Source organism: Lissotriton vulgaris, chromosome 11, assembly GCF_964263255.1.
Source record: "Lissotriton vulgaris chromosome 11, aLisVul1.2, whole genome shotgun sequence".
Taxonomy (NCBI): Eukaryota; Metazoa; Chordata; class Amphibia; order Caudata; family Salamandridae; genus Lissotriton; species Lissotriton vulgaris.
The window spans coordinates 1,072,300,610-1,072,320,086 of NC_141699.1; the positions used below are offsets into that span (position 1 = coordinate 1,072,300,610).

A 19,477-nucleotide genomic window follows, 5' to 3' on the forward strand; every position below is an offset into this window, starting at 1 on the left:
GTTCCATTATCCTATTTACAACATCACTGATAATATTTTAAACTTACTTCTCAACCATTGTGAAACACAGTCATATGTGCAAACATACATATATTGTTCCTTACGTAACTGCTCCTTCACTCTCACCTGAGGGTCATGCATACAAAAACCAAATACAAATAACTAATATAAGTTTGAATGCAGTTTTTAATTTCTGGAAGACATGTGTGTTATGTTGAACATTAATTGCTGGAGTACATATGTTCTGCTTGCCAAACTGAAAGGAATATACATGACCTCATATGTAAGATTAGAGGGTGGGTGGGCAGAACTTGCAGAATATGACTCTGTGGGATTCTGCACAGCTATATAAAACAATGCAGGATGCGGTGGAGTTCCACCAATGGGTTCCATGCTGAAAAAGCTGTGCAAAGGGCACTACATCGGCACGCCAGAGGGCACAACTACTTGACTTGATTCTGCTGCCGCTCATGTGCATTTTCTACTCGAGGCGCGGCAGCCTCTGACTGTGAATGGTTGTGACAACCTGCGACCACCTGCCTTAAAAAGTCTCGGCAGATATCCTCCTAGTACGCTGAAAGTTTGCTAGTGGACACTAAATCTTGCTCGCCCTCACCAACTTACCATCCTGGATCTGCGTGCAAGAAAAAAGTCCACCACGCATCAATTGGAAGAATTTGACTGGAACTCGGCATTAGAAGGGTAACATGGAGTTACCAAAATTCCACCAATTCCCCCGATGAAATGAAATATTTCACCCACCTCTATAAGTGAAGTTTGATGTTTAAACCTCACATCTAAATCTACATGGGGGAATGCACTGGCCAAATCAAATGTGGGAAAACCTTATCCTTTCCCATAGTTGACAGCATCAAGGCCGAAATCTTCACATTAAAGGTCGAAAAACGTAGATGAAGGTCCCTCTTAGCCATTCACATAATAACTATATGAGAAAGCCATTTTGTTTATTGACATGTTTCTGTAGTCCCCAATGATAAATATTGTTAATCACTTCACTCCATTTGTATTTATTCAACAGATTTAGGCTTTTTATACCTAATCAAATTGCCAATTGGTTTAAGGACATGTGTAAAAGTATGTTTTGCAATGAGCAACCAAGGAACAAGGAGATAGAGTTTAATATAATTTTATTAGCACTTGTACAACACATAGACATCACTTGCAGACAGATATTAAAATAGCAACATGTTCCCCAATCCTCCCTCCAGATCGTAATACAGGAGTTGATCATACCATCTTACATCATTCATAATAGTCTGACTTAACAAATTAAGGAAAACAAACAAGGGAAAGTCCATATTCCCATTCACTTGTTCTTTCCAGTGGTATATCACGTACTTCATTTACTTTTCATAAGGTCTCTCATGAATCTTGCCAATACCAACTCCCATATTACCCTTCCCCCACTTCCCTTCCCCCCTTCCACTTCAAACATAGAGTCATGGTTTCTGTATTTCTGTATACATGGTTGATGTATACTATTCCTTAGCGCTTAGCTATGTCATACCACTTCTGTCCCCGGGTTCCCATCCTTGATGTGACACCCACCTCAGTCGCAGACTCTTGGGTTCCCATATTTTGTTCCCCTCTAAGGTCTAATTGATACCACATCTGGAGATCTTCTTCCAATTTTTCATCTTTACAAACAAGCTTCATTCGCACCCCTTCCGTGGTCGCCCACACACATATATATTTCGCCACTCTCCCACTTGCAGGGGCCCAGGTCTGAGCAACATTATAATAATGTGCCTTCTTGCCAACACCAGCCCCAATGAAAGAAAACGCCTGCTTAATTTTTTATGTTTAATGTTAGGTAATAGACCCAGCAGTACTTGTCGGATCTCTTTAGAATCTACCCATCCTGTGGATCTCTGAAGGTGTGTATTCATTGTATCCCAGTAGGAGAATAGTGTGGGGCACATCCAAACCGTTTGAATAAAGTCCGCTGCCTGTGACGTACATCTCGGGCATTCTTCACTGCGGGGAGGATAAACTGTGTGCAGTGTGCTCGGGGTTAGGTACACTTGATGAACTAGGTTGTATTGTGAGAGTTTAAATCATGCATTAGAGCTGCTTATACGGACCCCCGCCTGGACTCTTTCCCAGTCTTTATCAGATAGCTTCTCTTCAAGCATAGCGTCCCATCTCTGCTTTACCGACAGGGGAGAGGTGTGGCGCCGTGGCCAGGGTGACTGACTCCGGAATCTGGGGATCACGGTTCGATCCCGGGGCCAGTGGCAGATTAGCCCAGCAACATGTAACTCTGGGCAATAGCTTGCTTAATCTTCCCGACGACCTCCAGCGCCTAAAGACCCTAACGGGTGATGGTTCGCGCTTTACAAATGTGGATGGTTTACGACAGCACTCCGCCTGCCAAGTCATCCCTTAAGGCTCTATATAGGTGGGATATTAGTCATCTACCTTGCACCATGTATATCATTACTTCCAATGTGTTAGGGCTCTGCTGGGAAACCTGGCCAGATTTCCCGCCCCAAAGTTAAAGACTTACCTTGCTTCCTCTCATGGTACAAACCTGCCATTTATATACAGGTCTCCCAGTGCTTGGCATCCTCATTCCTTCCACCTTCTTATAGACATAGAGTCTGCGAAACGGGCAAAAGGCCGCAGCACCCATGGGGGCATATCACAGGCATATGGAGCATGTTGGACTACCCTTCGAACTGCAATTTTCCAAATCCTGGTCATGTGTGGTGCAATGTATGAGATCTGGGGCGGAACACCTTTTCCAAGCATCAAGAGTTCGAGTAGTGTGTATCTGTCATGGGTGCCCCCTAGAAGGTTCATCTTCCATTTGTTGTCGGTATCTGACTAGCGCACCGCATGATGGACTGGGAGGCCTTATAATAAAGCTCTATGCACGGGACTTCCAGCCCCCTGGCCCCATGTCCTCTGCAGCGTTGTGAAATGTAACCATTTACGTTTATTGCCCATTAAGAGGTTTGACAGAAGTTGGTCAAGAGTTCGGAAGAAGCGCTGAGGGATAATTTAAAGCGAGTTTTGCAACATATATAAACATCTGGGCAGAATGGTCATTTTTATTATTGCAATTTGACCCATAAGGGACAATGGCAAGCCACGCCAGAACCTTATGGAGCCACGTAACCCCTCTATCACTCTACCAATGTTGAGGTCGAAGTATGCGGGGGCTGTGTTTGTCAACCTTATTCCCAAGTATCTAGCCCCCTCACCCACCATGATAGCTCTCCTTTTGTGAGCTCAGACTGTGGTACACCCTCTAATCTTCCAATGGGAATGGGGTTGGATTTTCCTGGATTGATCCGAAGTCTGTATGCATCTCCAAAACTCCTCAACTCTGCCAATAACAATGGTACTGAGTTTGTTGGTTGACGTATACAGACTAGTGTATCATTAGCATATAGGGATACCACTTGATTGGTCTCACCTAGCCTGACCCCCAGTCTTGTAGTCTGCCTTGCAGGGCCACCACCAGCGGCTCTATGGCCATCGTGAACAGCAGCAGAGAGAGTGGGCAACCATGATGAGTGCCTCTACACAACTCAAACTGTCTCGACACCAAGTACCCTATTCTAATTCTTGCCACAGGAGATGTGTAAAGTAGTTTAATCCATTTAAGGAACTCCCCACTAGCCCACACTTCGGCGGACCTGCCACAAATAGGGCCACTCCACTGAGTCAAAGGCCTGTTCTATATCTAACAGTGCTAAGGTATAATCATCTTCCATTAAGCATGGGGAGTGCCAAACAAGGGCTAATCTACTCAGGTTATGGGTGGTACTGCGCGAAGGTATGAATCCTGCCTGGTCCGAGTGAACAATATGGGGGACCCTATGGAGCAGGCGCGCAGCCATGACCCCACTAACTATTTTTACATCTATATTTAGTAAGGATATCGGACTGTAGGAATTGGCTAACAGGGGGACCCTATCTGGTTTTGGTATCATGGTTGTACGTCTTGCGAGGAGTGTGCATTCCCATACACGTGTGCATGTGCAGTCCTCCCAAAATGTACAAAATAGGGGTTTGTGACCGGCGAGGACACAAGTATGGTGAGATAGAGAGACCTCGGCGAGGAGGAGGGCTGCCCGTAGATGCCAGAGCAGGTAAGTGATTATTTCCTGTTCTGCTCAGCGTAGGGCCTAACTCGGCTATGCCGCGGAGCCTGAGTTCGCCGCCCGGGGTTAGGTCTGACAGGCAGGCTCTCGTCCCACACAAGCTGAGCAGAACGGGCGAGTGGTCAGTAAGGTATCTAGGTAAATAGTATATTCCCCGCACTTCAGGTCCTAATTCAGCAGAGAGGAACCAATAGTCTAACCGACTAAAAGTTCATCAATCAACTGCATGCCTTCTATAATATCCCGAAGGGTCTCCGTCATCCGGGGCTTGGTGCAGGACCTTGGTGTGCTCATGATCTATGGTACCATCCAGGACACAGTTAACGTCTCCTGCCAGCAGCATAGATGACCCCAAATAGGGGGCAGTGACCCTCATCAGGTCAGGAAAGAAAGATGGACAGTCATCATTGGGGGAATCCACATTAAAAGTGCATACTTCTTTGCTCTCAAACCTGCCATGCAGGATGACATTCCTCCCCACTGGGTTCACAGAGTGATTCAAATGTTGAAAGAGGACCCCAGGAGCCACCCAGATGAGGACCCCCTGGTAAACCCAGAATACGAGGTAGCATACAATTGTCTTCTCCAGCGCTTCTTCAGACAGGGTAGAGAATCCCCCCCCAGACATGTGTCTCCTACAGACATGCTAAGGCTACTTTATAGCTCTTCTGATATTCACATACTCTTCTGCGTTTTTCAAAGGCGGCTATCCCACGATTATTCCATTTAATCAGTTTTTTCACTGGGCTGCCATAATGCTTACGTCTCTTTTCCTCCCCTGTTTCACAACCATGCATTACCGTACTCCACTTATTTCCTACGAAACCGTGGCAACATATAATATTGAGTGACTCCATAGGAGGGCAGGAAAAACAACCCCAACCATACCCCAACAACAATAAGCAACCCCCTCTCCTAGGGCAATGTTGGACCACCCCCAGTCTTAAATGAGACAATGTAAAGATGTGCTTTTGCCACCCCCTCCCCCACAAAACTTAAAACATATAAAAACAATGAAACAGTAATATGCAATCTGCATCCTAACTTTCCAGGTGCCTATGCTTTCCGTTACTGAAAAAGGAAAACTTGTCAACATTCTTTTGCGATGCTAGTGTGGTGCGAGGACACGCCTCCAGCTCCCAACCTAGTTGTCCACTTCTGAGGGGATTAGGCCCTCTGTTCGTTGCCTATATCCTGAGTCTAAGATTGCCAAATTTCATATACCATAAAAGCACAATTACAATTACCCTTCTGCATGTGATAAGAGTCTCAGGCATTCCCATCAGTAAACAGCCATATACTTATCTAATCCAAACATCCAGCCGGTGTTGTTTTTTGTTTTGACAGGAGATCCCTCCCTAGTTATCTTCCTCTTCATGTAGATCATTAATCAGCAGCTGTGCTTGGGAGTAATCCTTTGAGTCAGGAACAGTGTCCGATATCTGCAAAGTGCCGTCCTGGCACACCCGGATTCTTCCTGGGCTACGCATTCTGGCACTGTGCTGTTGCGTGTTCTGTGTTTCCTTGTCCCTTGGTGGGCATCCCGAACTTGCAGTCCGGGACTAGTTCATTGAGGCGACTACACCCACTTCTGGTTGTCTTCGGGAATCCAACCAGTAACTGGCCGCCGCTGAGAACAACACAGCTTTCCCATTGCTTTCGACCCGCAGCTTACCCGGAAAGAGGAGGCTCCATTTGAGATTCAAATCTCCGAGGCACCGTTTTACCCTTAAAAATTATTTTCTTTGATCCTGCGTTCGCTGTGTGTAGTCTGGGTAGATTGAGATCGGGTGCCCTTTCAACAGCAGCGGGCCGCGAATATACGTGTAATTTGCACGAGAGCATCACTGTCCAGGAAGTTAAAGAGTCTCTCAATAATGTCTCTTGGTGTTGCACCCGGCCTGGGCGTGGGCACGAGTACCCTGTGTGCCCTCTCAACAGTGAAGAACTTAGACAACTTTTTTGGAGCCACTGTGGAGGTGATCCAGTCTTCCAAGAAGAGTTCATCAGATGGTCCTTCAGCTTTTTCAGGAAATCCTATAAAGCATAAATTATTTCTACAGGACCTCCCTTCTGAGTCCACTGCATGTTCATCCAGATAGATCATCTTTTTTTGGAGATTGATAACTGTGTCCTGCAAGGTGTGAACCTATTTCTGCAAGCTATGCACTATTTGTTCGTTAGCTATGACTCTGTGACTTTGCAGAGGTCACAACGGAGCAGGTTAACCTCAATTGCGACTGTGTCTATTTTATGTACTATCTCGTCACGGGTGGTATTGTATAGCTTCAGGTACATCCGCCATAGAAGGAGCCAGGTTCACCAGAGTTTGCATGTTTCCTGGTTGTCCTGTTAGGGGCGCTGCCTGCTCTCCATGATCTGATCGGAGAGGGTGTGCATACTTTGACATTTTTTTGGTTTGAGGTGCACGGTTTCCTTTGTCTATAGCCATGCCGTCGGAGTTTGTACTTATTAATGTTGCTAGGGAGTCGTGTTCCAATCTCTGTCCCTCCAGGAGTGCACTATTTCAAAGCAGCAAGAGGTATAGACTGGGAGTCCAAGCACACTTCACGGTACTCCCTGTTAGAAGATATCCTGTAGGTCAGCGTCCCTTCCAGATTCCCCTTACAATGAGTATATAATCCACTACCCCAATGGGATCTGGACGCAAGTTCGTCAATGCCAAGCCCAGGTCTATTCTGTCTATAATGTCAGGTCTCCAGTACAGGTCTTCAACCCTTTCTGTATTAAGAGCTACTTATATTCAACTAAAGTCATCCTGAGCTACTGATGTTAGTGATATAATAGTCTTGGATGGAGTGCACACTATCAAGTGATCACATCAGTGCATTAGGCATGGTTGCTTTCCATAAAGTAACACAGCACTATCAATTTTGAATACATTTCCTTTGGTAATAGAAAACATCCATAGCTACAACCTCCTAAATTCATAATATGAGTAATACATCTCTCTAACTCAAATTATATCTTTAAATTAATTTTTCTCCAATCGTCATCTTATGAAGTCTGAAAAAATACACATTTTCATCTCGAATACATGCTTTTTCATTTTGGTACACAAAGAATAATTTAACCTAGCAAAAGCTTCTAATTTAGTAGTCTGGACTGCACACAGGAGAGCTACTCACAGGTAGCTGGAGAGCTACTGGTAGCTCACAAGCTACTCCTTGGAGATGCCTGGCTAGTTCGTGTGCACTATTTGACCATATGGTGACTGCCCGGTCTGTCCCAGGTTCCTCAGATCCTCTTCTACTATTCTCCAGTGGTGTCCTGTTCGTATCTTCCTGTATCTGAGGCTGCACTTTGAGGACTTCATTGATCTGGGGGTTTGCTTCCCATCCCTCCCCTTTATCGCAATGTACAGTGTCCATAGATAGTTGCTCGACACCATCAGCTCCACGTGGTCCTATTGGTGCATTATGTTGTATGCTCTCCGTTGACTCTGCCGCTCCCCGCTGGAGGTCAGAGCCTCACCCAGTGCACTTTAGTTTCCTAAATTCCTGCACCCAAGGTCGTCACATGCGAGCTTGCATTTGACTTGTGCGGGTGCTAGTTTTAGGGGTGATCCTGTATTCGGGCCACCACCGGTGTCTCTCAAAGACTGCATGCAGGTTCCGATGGCCCACAGGCATGCCCAGGATAATGCGGAATGCTGTGTGATCCAGGCAACCACTCAGGCCCCCAGGTTGGTCATCGCAGTCTCCGGACACCAGCCGCTCTTTTTCCGAGTTGCCAGGGGCGCTTCATGCTCTTCCTCCGTGGCCCGAAGTATCGCCCTCAGCCCCAGGATACACAGTGATGCTGCACCGCCGACGTCGGCTCCCCAGACCGATCTCCCGGGTGCGTCGCGTGATTTTCTCTGTGTGCTACTTACTTGCAGGGGGTGTTCCCGCCTCCTAGCTGGAGGGCAACTATTCACACTATATCCTGAGGCAGTATCCAGTGCAGGCTATTCTTAGCCCAGGACTGCTTCACACTTGTATCCGGGGCCCTGCAGGGAAGATGGCGGCCGACCCACACCTGTCTCTTCATCGTCTTCTAGCACTATAAGGGATCACGGATCCTGTCAGCAGATGAGTGCCTGGGACATAGCTGGACGTTTCCTTCGGGTCAGGAGGGAAATTACTATCCAGGACAGTCGGGATTTTGACGGATTAATTTGGGCCAACCGGAGAGCCGAGAGAAATGTCTACTTGGCTATCTTGCCAGGCCATGCCCCTGAGTCCAAAGCTTCCTTAATTTGTCTTACAAAATCCTAACTAGCAAAGAAGCACTGACACTTAATGACGGTTTAGCTTCCACACCATTGCAGCATGTCAGTTTCTTTAATTTGCAACTTACCTATTGCATTTAATAAACTGAAATTGAAGACTTCCTTTTTTTTAATTGAACCACCTATGATCCCGATAATGAGAAAAAAACTGCACATGGAGTTATCAGACAGAACTGAAAGAATGGGCAAACATTAATACCTCAAAAAGAGTTGTCTGACTCAAATTTAAATAATATTGCCTTTGAACACTGAAGGCACTCGCTCTACAGACAGTGGTTTCAATTGAAATAATCATTCATTCCCAAACTGCCTAATACAAACCCAGTCATTATATTTCATAAATGTGTTTTACAGGATTTAGAACACCTGTAATTTAATAGTCTGAGTAGGAGTAAAAAATATTGGGAACATAGTTAAAGTTTGAAAGACAATAAATCTGCCAAAGTAGGAAAATGAGCTCAGAGGGAATTTTGTGCTTTTTAACTGTATAGATTATGTTAGAAATCCTTGACTCAATGGATGAAAACATTTTCTGCCAAGAATGGAGTGAAGCACTGAAAGATGTTAAACTAAATTATATTGACTATTAGAAAATGGTATATTGAACAGTTATACTCAATGATGATTAATGTCAATATTACAATTTTCTATTGATTGATTTTATGGCGAACATCCACACCCAAAACCCTACCTTTAGACTTAAAGGGTATGATTCACAAAGGTAAGATCACACTTTTGTACAAATTTACTGTTTTTTGGTGTTAACAAAATAGAGCTTAATTGTGCTAATAGTGATTTTACGACTACGGAGACTTCACACTCACGGAGACACAGCACATACAAATATAGGCCTGTCCTATCTTTTATGTGCGTGGTTCTACGTCCCAACTGCAGAGTCTTCACAGTCACAAAATTACAATTAGTAAAATTAAATTAGTGAATTTACACAAAAGTGTATGTTTACCTTTGTGAATCGGGCCCATAGTATCTGACATAGAGGCTCTCAATGGAAGGATCTCAAAATATCTGAAAACATTACCTACTTTATCATGCTCCTACTTAAAAGACAGAAACGATCTCTAGAATAGGATTAAAAAAATTCCATAGGACTACAGTTTCCTTCTAGTAACAAATGCCGTCGGAAGCCCATACATGAGCTTATGAAAATGAAAATATTTGGAAGAAAATAACTTGCAATTAAGCCAATGATTTGCAAATGTATTTTGTTATCCATACTACTATTACAACTGGCCTAATTGATCGCGCATAATTACCATTTTCTAGATCAAGAACAGCTCTTTCTGTAGGTGCAAAGCACAGAATGGAGTTCAAGGTTTGCTCCCTTCAATGCCAATTAATTTATAGAATGGTATGGTAAACATGTGGCCAGAAAATGTACATTTAAGTGAATCTCTCACGGAAAGGCAAAGAGAAGAGGTGGCAATAGGGAATTGAGGCTGCTTTAAAGAGATTCAACCTGGATACATAAATTATGATCTGTAGAAAGAGATTTGAATAATGATGGAGGTTCTTTGTTTACAAATAGGAAGATTATTAACAGAAGATAGGGTCATGTAATTCAGCTCAAACCCAGTTTTGTGAATAATGAACTGTCCATTGGGAGCCAATACTAGGTTTAACAACATACAGGAATCTTGTGGTTATAAGACTGAATAGCAACATGGCTAATTAACATTCTCTACACTCCAGTATTAGGGTAGGATACAGAGGAAGCTCAAATAAAATTTCAAATATGGGATTTACAGACATTGAAACTATAGCACACCTGCAAAGGAAACATCTGCAAACCCCATAGTAAGCTTTCAAGTCCATAAAAAAGCCATTGGGATGAAAGTATGTTTTCAAACAAAACTTTAAATGGGATTTTGAATACCTCTAATGTAATTGCAATTCTAATAGTTGAGTATGTCTACCATGAGTAATCTGCCTGTTAACTAATCCTAGAGTACAGTTTGAAAAAATAAATTTAGTGATCTCAGCCTTTTAATGGCACTTTCTTTCCTTTCATTTACACCATTGTGTTTTTTCCTTCCTGTGTCACTTCCTACACTGAACAGAAAATCCCTCTATTCATCATCATCCTCCCTTGCTTTGCCTTTTACTCTACTGACTATCAACCTTGGTTTTGTTCTGCACACTTTGGAAAAATACTCAATGTTTCTAGAGTGGCAAAAATTCTAATGCCAAGCTCGAAATATTTTTGAACTGGAAAAATAAAGGTTATTTCATCCAAAATACGCGTTCCCCTTTCTCTCCTGTTCTCCTCTTGATATTTCCCATTTGCCCTACTCCACCTTGTGCTGTTACCATACACACCGCTCTATCTGTTCCTTTTCCTGAGATAAGCCTGGCATTGTCTTCTAAAGTTATTGCCACACAATTTATTTTGTTTTCCTTGCTAGGTGAGAGTCACTTCAGTGTCCGTTTCATACCCTGTGTCAGAATGTGGGTGTGGCGGCACTTTTTATGATGGCATACCTTGCCTTCTGTGTTATCTTACCTCACAATACAGTAATATATTTATTTTATCATGAGACAAATCCTACTATGCTTCACACTTTGGGGCATATTTACAAGGAGATGGCGCTGCAGCAGCATCATTTTTCTGATATAGTGGTGGCGCAATCAGTGCTCCACAGTGCTCCATATTTACAAACTGATGCATTGGACTCAATGCATCAGATTGTAGAGGCCTGGGCCACTTTATACCTGCACCAGGTATAATGTATGCAGGGTAGGCATTCTCACGTTAAAAGCCACGTAGATCTGACGCAGTGAAATTTACAACTTTTCATTGTGTCACTCTACGATTTGACTGCGTCAAAATCCCTACGCCTTTTCAAACCAGGCGTAAGGATTGATGCAAGGCTTTTAACATAGGACTCACCGCTGTGTTCTGACGCATTGCTGGAGTTGCATCAGCCTTATGACCAACTCCGCCAAAAGATTTGTCGAGAATTTCAGATGCATCCATGAATCTTTGCACCATGGTGCAGGTATTGTAAATACATGGCATCCATGGTGTTTTTAGGGTATTTGCGGCAGGCACAAGAAATCTTACGCATCGATGCTGATGCGTCAGTTCTTGTAAATATGCCCCTTTGTCTGTCAATGCTGCTGCATACATACCTTCTCAATGTTGAACCCTTGCAACGACATGGCCTTCACAGTCTGCCTAATCATTCCAATGGATGCAATGTTGGTAATGCGTAGTACCTCATGGATTACAGCATTGGTGTATGGAACCCTCTTTCGGTCCTCATACTGGATGACCTGAGATTCACCAAAGACAGCGGACAACTCCTTCTGAACTTTCTCTGGAGAGAAACATTTACATAGATCAGAGGAATGGCACCAATATAGCCCAGAAATATCAATAGGTCTATAATAAGGACAATTGTTGGCAACAAAATCTCAATCCAAGTCCCGCCGATCTCAGCCCAAGTCAACTCATGTCAATTCTAGTCAACCCACACATGCTTTATTAATTGCAATCAAATTCTCATTCCAAGTACCAGTGTTTTGCTCTTTCAGATAATCAATTCAGAAATGTTATGGATTATTTTCACTTTATGTCACTTAAATTTTTTGTGAAATCTAGCCAATCGAGAGTGCTAGAATATAAAAGGCTCATGTTTTAAAAAGCCAGCAATAGAACTGGCAAGAGCAGTTTAAGTTACCCTCACCCTTATTGGGTCTTATTCCTTAACTTTGTTTTGTATGGTCCCTCCCCCAACTAGAAATCATAATACCCTACGCATCCCTCTATGAAAGAAACCATGAGGCAAATCCAATATAAAAATGCATCTCAAATGTGAAGCATGCATGTCTCTTCCATTTATAGCCAGTGTTTGCTCTGCCTAGTTTCATATGCAGCTATGAGGTCTGTTATGTGACTGGATGCTAAAGAAGTCATAATGCAGCCAGTTGCTTTAGTTCTCTTGAGATGATGTCGCTGGCTGGAACAAATCAATACCAACTTGGAATATAGCAGAGCAGTGCTGGTGGTTGGTTGCACAGACAATACCTCTTTATAGAAATCTTGACTCATCTTAAAATGAGAACAAGCCATAGAGAGGTACTATTTGAGACACAAGGAATGATTCTGATTTCAACAATAATAATCTAAATGTATTAGGTTGGATTACTGCATTAACTTTTTTGTTATAAATCTCACACTGCTTGTATTTATTGTACTGATGTTACTTCTTCTGACTTCACCAGTGTCAGGAGCCTGCTGCATCAATGCCATCAAAGGGAATATGATGTAAGGTTCTGTCATGTAAATGGAAGAGGTTTCAAGCTTACGTGCATCCAAGGCATTTGCTGGTAAGAGCGGTGGGGCCGGGTGGGGGAGGATTTCAACAGAGTTCAATAGACAACAACAAGGGAAAATCAATTAAATTTTCCCTTGTCATCTTCCGTCAGAATCCCCCCCCCCCCAACAGGCCCCACTGCTCTTACCTGCACAGGCCACAGATGGTTAGGCGATAACAATTCTGACACACCTGGCATTTTGATGAATTGATTGTTTCTGTAAAGATGCCAATTATAGTCTAGGTATATTTGCGAGTGGTGCTTGTTTTAAGCAGCTGTGACACTTGTGGCATGCAGTCTGAGCTCCACTCTTAGGTCAGAACAGTGAATAAAACATTCAGCTCTTTGTGGAATGTTCTGCATCCCAGAAAAACATATTTAATTACATTTGTTAATCTATTAAATATGGTATTTCCCTGAACTTCTAAATTCAAATTGTACAGTGTATAATAAAATACTTTCTATTGTACCCATTCAGGGTCTCACCTTGGATTTCTGGTCGATTCACCAGGTAGAGGATTGCCCACCGTAGAGTGGTGGTGGTGGTTTCTGTCCCACCTGCAAAAAGTTCAGCCACAAGGCGGATCATGTTATGCTCATCAAACGTAGAGGTGACATCTTGAGAGTCCTGGATGCAATAAAAACATTCACATTTAGTAGATAGGAAATATAGAGAGAGCATGACATATTGTGAAGCTAGGCCTCCTTGAGGACCGATGGATGATATAAAAGAGTTTAGTCTTGTTCATAAAATGGAATTGATCAACATTAATGCATCAAATTCTGGAACGTGTTTCTGTGTAAGAAGACCAGCATCTTCCAATGATGATGAGTAGAGTTTCAGATTTGTTTTGAAAGTACGTATAGATCACATTAGATATTGAAGTTTGGTGGAGGGTGAGATTCTCTACTCTTACATGGGTGGATTATAAATATGAATGAGAGATTATGTCTGCGGTTGTTATTGGTAAGATTAATTGACCTCTGTCTTGAGAGAAATGGAAGTCAACATGGTCTTTGTCAATGGGAGAAATTAGTAGAATCTATAACTTCATCCTAGGGAGGGATGATTAAAGCAATATCTTTCTCAGCAAAAGAGAGACTGAACTCATCAGGGCAAAAATGAAAGAGGAAAAGGAGGAGAGAATGATAAAATCAATCAAAGGGTTGATGAGTAAAATATATTGATTCATGTTTGTTCTGCAAAGTGCAAAATATATTTCCCTTTAGCCACTTTCAAAAGCTATGTCATCTTTTCAAGGATTCTAGGTTATAAATGGGTTGCCGGGGCTTTGTTTGCAGATCGATCCGTTTGGAACAGAGGAAAGGACCTGACATTGCTAACCTTACTGTGGCTTGTGGACGAGTTTCATGTTATAGAGAAATTCTTACATTTGATTTGGAGCTGAGAGAATCCCTTCTTGAAAAGACCTGGTCGGTTGGTTTGTTAAGGAGGGACTGAAGTTATTCCAGAGTTGCGAACCAGAATTTCTAAAGCTTTTGCCTCAATATTTCTTTCCGAACAGAAATAAGGGCTCTCATTATGGGACCCGGATGATAACGATCAGTCCACAAAACCCTGTTTGCGCAGTGATGGGAATAAGAAGGTATATGGACATTACCGGGAGAAACAAAGTTTACACCCCCTGTGGAATTGTAGTAGGTAAAACCTTTCGGAATTTAAAAGGTGAATAATGCTTGGTACTAAACATGCAAATGTTTGTGCAATAACCACCAATATTAGGTTAATTTCCCAATAGTGGGTTATCCCCGATAATAGTGATGAACTAGATGCAATAGCTATTCCTGACCAATGCATCTACGAGTTTTGGAAATGGTGCAGAGCAACATGACTTTGATTCACTAGGAGTGGAAAATGCAGATTTGGAGTAAATGTAGTCTGATTTAATAAGGTCAACACAGAGTCTGTTTTTCAACTATATTTCTTTATTGATTCCTGTGGCATCTAGTATAAAATAATTGAGACAAGAAGATCATAAAGTCAACTGTAACACAGAATGGATCCTGGAAACTACCCACTCACATGAGAAAATAATCATAAAAATCTCTTTTGTGTGATGTCTTATTTTATGATCACTTGAGTTTTCCATATGCTAAATCACTTTACCAGATCCAGAACTGATCAGTAAATGTAGCAGAAGCAAATACTCACTTGTGACATTTTAGTTTGGTAGAAATCTATGAAGTCCTGGGGCTCTTCAGATACTCCATTCTCTTTGTGAAGTTTGATTTCCTTCTTCACAAATTCTTCCACAAAAGCATTGCCTTTAAAGATATTGTTATGAGGTCCTGGAAGATGCCGCATCAGCCAGGGGAAAGTGTCATAGAGCTGAAGTGAAAGGCATGGGACATGGTAAGGAAGAATGTTATTTTCTGATAATATCTTCAGTTTATCATAGTCAATGGGGACAGTCTATTAGAGCACTTGCTGACCATTCTTTCTCCCTCTCCCTGAAGACATTCATGCCCTGTGTTTTTTCATTGATGTATGTGTGTGTGTCTAAGACAAATGAATTAGCAAGTATATTGCCAAATAAATAGAACATTTTGAGGATTTTGTAATGGTATGAACTTTACAGGAGTGTGGATAGAATGCAGAGAGAGACTAGAGGAGAGAACATAAGATTACATCCTGCCTTATTTCATCTTGATTCCACTATGGATCATTGCCTTTATTGGCTCTTTCCTGAACGGAGGAATCCCTTCTCCTGACCTTGTAAATATCCACACACTAGGGAATTATACCTTTGTTGTTTATACTATTCTTTGGCTTCATCACAAAGATACAACTAAATGGTGATGGACAGGTAACACACCTTCTGAGATGAAGATGCCCATTCTTCCTTGGAGCAGCACCCACCAGGCTACTAACAAGGAGTACAAAGTAAGGGTGGTAGCTCAGAAGGCTGTGAGATGTTTTCTTTTTTACCTGTCTAAGAGGTATTAGCAAGGAGCGCAAGACTGTAATTTAGGATGGATTGATAATATGAATCACTGTAGAACCCCTCTTGGACCATCAGTATTGGTCCGCTCTCAGAACGAGGCGGTCTGAAGGAGCTTTACCTAAGTCATCCTTGATTGATGGATGGAACGAAGAGTGAAAGGATCGATGTAAGATGGATGCATGAAAGAATGGATGGGTGAGTGAAAGGGAGGGTAAATGGATGGCTGGATGAAAGGGTGGACGGATGAATGAAGGATGGATGGATGAGTGAAAGGTAGGATTGATGCAGAATGAATGGATAGATGGAGTGAAAGGGTGGATAGATGCAGTGAAAGGGTGGATTGATGAGCGGAACCTTGGATGACTGAAAGGATGGATGAATGAATGAATGGAAGGAGATATGGATAAGTGAAAGGATGAATGAGAGAGTTAATAGGGGGATGGATGTACAATGTTTCACATATTGAAATATTCCAGGAGTTTATTTTTTAAACTGCTCAATTGTTTGTTTCACTGTGAGATGCTGGTTACATCCTGAAATGGGTTGCTCCCTTGGGCTCGTACTAAAACATTGCTCCAGTCCTTATTTTACCTCTTATCCAGATCAGCTCTTACTGCTCTGTGACTGTGCCTGACCTGAAATGTGAGTCTTTTCCTGGTACTCCTACTGTAATAGAATTTCAACACACAGGTTGATCATGGATATTTGTTTGAAGGAAATGTAAAGCTTGTAATATATTGATTATAGGTAAATGCAGTGCAGAGTGCCCGGTATCAATCTATTCTACTTGACACATTTCCAATGTATTGCATCCACTAACTGCACGTAGTGCATTACTCACGATTAATATGTGACCCCAGTTTCCATATATTTTGGTGGGGTCCTTCCATTTACTTCTTCTTTCCAGGTAGCACTCTGTTATGTAGCTCTGTATCCTGTGTCCAAATCCCTTACACATAGCAATCCCAGCTGCTGCTAATCCCTGCCACTCTGGTCTCAGCTCTTTATTTTCTGTTACAGTCCCATTTCCTGGCTCAACACTTGACTCCTGCTGCTGCCCCACATGTTCCCAGTATTTCATGTGTTTCAACGGAGTAGCCAGAAAATTTAAGTATCCCACACATAGAAACAAACCTCTTATGGCACCAAGCAGGTGAAAAAGGTCATAGCAGCACACCCCAGAAGAGCTTGCTTGTCTCTTTCAATCCAGCATCTATCCATTCATCCTATCATCCTTCCATCCACCTGCTGATAATCACCATTTCTGGGGTGATGTGGAGAGCAAAATAACAATGGTTTAAACCCAGATCTGTGACTGGGAGTGAGTGTTTGAAATGTTTCAACACTCTGCCCATCATTTTACTTTGTAATGTTACGATATCCTCCATTTTACCTTTACATTCTGTCATCCATTCAGTCTTTCAACCATCCTTCAGTCTGTAATCATTCCTTTCATCCATCCAGCTGCCTATACATATCGAAACCTATCCATCCATCTTCAAACCTATCCATCAAAACTCATCCATCCATCTATCCATCCACACATTAACCCAGTCAATCATCCTTTTCCTTATCCATACCTCATATCATTCATTCATTCATTCATTCCTCCTTTCAATCATCGAACAATCCGCTCATCAATCCACCCTTTGACTCTATCCATCCACCCTTTCACTTAATCCATCAATTCATTCTGCATCCATCCTACCTTTCACTCATCCTTCCATTTACCCTTTCACTCATCCATACATCCTTTCACTCACTTATCCATCCACTCTTTTACTCATCCATCCATCCACCCCTTCATCTGGCGATCCATTTACCCTCCCTCTTACTCATTCATCCATTTTTTCACACATCCATCTTACATCCATCCTCTCACTCTTCCATCCATTCATCCATCCATCCTTTCACTCATCCATCCATCATTTTACTCTATCCATCCCTGCAGCCTTTCACTCCATCATCGGTTTACCCTTTCACTCATCCATCCATCATTTCACTCACTTATCCATACATTCATCCATCCATCCTCCCTCCCTCCCTTTCACTCATCCATCCTTACATTCATCCTTTCACTCAAGCATCTATCGATCCACCATTTCACTCAACTATTCCATCTATCCACCATTCCTTCCTTCCCTCCCTCTTACTCTCCCACATCTGTAGCTGATAAAGCGGGGGTTGACGACGCACGCCCCTGTTGTGTCCCCTAATCCAAACACACTCCCTGGCCCCCTCCTTACCCTGCCAGGCACAGTGCCACTGTCTCTCTTTCCCTTTGTCTCCCACCCCAGTCCCACTTTCTGGTGGATCCCTTTCTCTTATTGGTGTCCAAAGCCACTCTTTGAAGCTACAACATTTTGTCTTTTCCATTCTGCTCCCCAACTGCTGCTCTGCCTTAGGACTGTATTGTCAAAGTCATACTATGCTGGACATCCCTAGTGCAGGTAACCTGTCCTTGTCCACCATTGCCCTCAAATTATTTTATTTTTGTGGACGAAACGTTCTGGCATGTTGTCTCTCTGGGTATTGAAGGGCTGCTAACGAGCTTCCACTGCATGTGTTTTTCAGTAAATCAGGGCAACCGTTCTATGACAACCAATTAGTATAGTTGATGGCTGAGTCAGGGCAACAAAATACTGCATACAAATAGTGCAAGTGCATTAAAGGTAAAATGCACAATGTAAGACGATGGTAAGCTTTTGACACATTCATGCCTGACTGAAACCTAGCAAATGGGCTGAGAAACATCTATGGTACACTGTTATCAAGACTTCAGTTCTCCAATATTTTGGTTCTGGAGTAGCGTGCTACTCACCGAAAAGCGCTTCAACGTCTCATCAGGGGTAGCAAGCGCTACCTTTCCCTCTTCTACCCCTCTATCAATCCAAATAACAGAGTAACATATCCACCGCTCAAATGAATTTCATATTTGACTATACTAATTCCTAATCCTTTTGGGTTCCAGAGCAGCGTGCTACTTTGACGCCTCATCAGAGGCAGTAAGCACTATATAAATGCAATTACAATACAATTACAATATCACATGGACCCATTTTTGCCATTCAAATAATACATCTGACATTAAGTAAGTCCAGTGCATGAGGGCTTGAAAGCAGCCATGTCCAGATGCGTAATGCTCAGACATGTACGCTGCACCCATATGCATGAAGAAAAGGAAACCATGATATGAAAGAACTCTGGGGCATATTATCAAGAAAGGGCGATACATTATCGCCGCTTTTATCGGCAGGAAACTACCGCTAAAGCGGCGATAATGGGCTTGATAATATGCCCTTGTGAATTCCCATAGAAGCCCAGGTTCTAGTGTTAACTATTCTTGATAATATGTCGCTGTTTTCAGGAAACGACAAAAGCAGATAACACTGCAGGCCTGCATGCTTTCAAAAGTTACCTTTCTATCAATTAGGCTTAGGAGCTACTAGAAACCCCATTCTTGTGACATTGTAATTGTGAAGGAAAATTGATACTATTGGCAAGCAAATATTTGCTACAACTGTTACAGTAGTGTATTTTTTTTTACAAAGGTCGTTTTAGTGTCGTTAATAATTTACTGTTTTATTTTGTACTAAATTACTTTGGATATAATAATGTATTAATTAGCTCTGATGTTGTTTTCTGTTCTGGTTTTTGCAATGAACATGCATATTCTGTAATGAAAGCCTTGCTGCCTGATGCACTAAGGGCGAACTTTGGAGTTCTTGCAGTGTTTAGTTATA

The 19,477-nt window shown here is 42.5% G+C and overlaps 1 protein-coding gene across 3 annotated transcripts in view; it reads right to left on the reverse strand.

The window, feature by feature from the left end:
* Positions 1-19,477, reverse strand: part of LOC147684119 (cytochrome P450 2J5-like) — a 62,946-nt gene that overhangs the window by 24,432 nt on the left and 19,037 nt on the right. For all 3 annotated transcript variants that reach the window (XM_086944497.1, XM_086944495.1, XM_086944496.1), the window contains 3 exons: positions 14,942-15,118; positions 13,255-13,396; positions 11,581-11,768 (listed from right to left, as the gene is read on the reverse strand). In XM_086944497.1, coding sequence (XP_086800623.1) covers positions 11,581-11,768; positions 13,255-13,396; positions 14,942-15,118 — 507 coding nt within the window. The remainder of the gene's footprint in view (positions 1-11,580; positions 11,769-13,254; positions 13,397-14,941; positions 15,119-19,477) is intronic.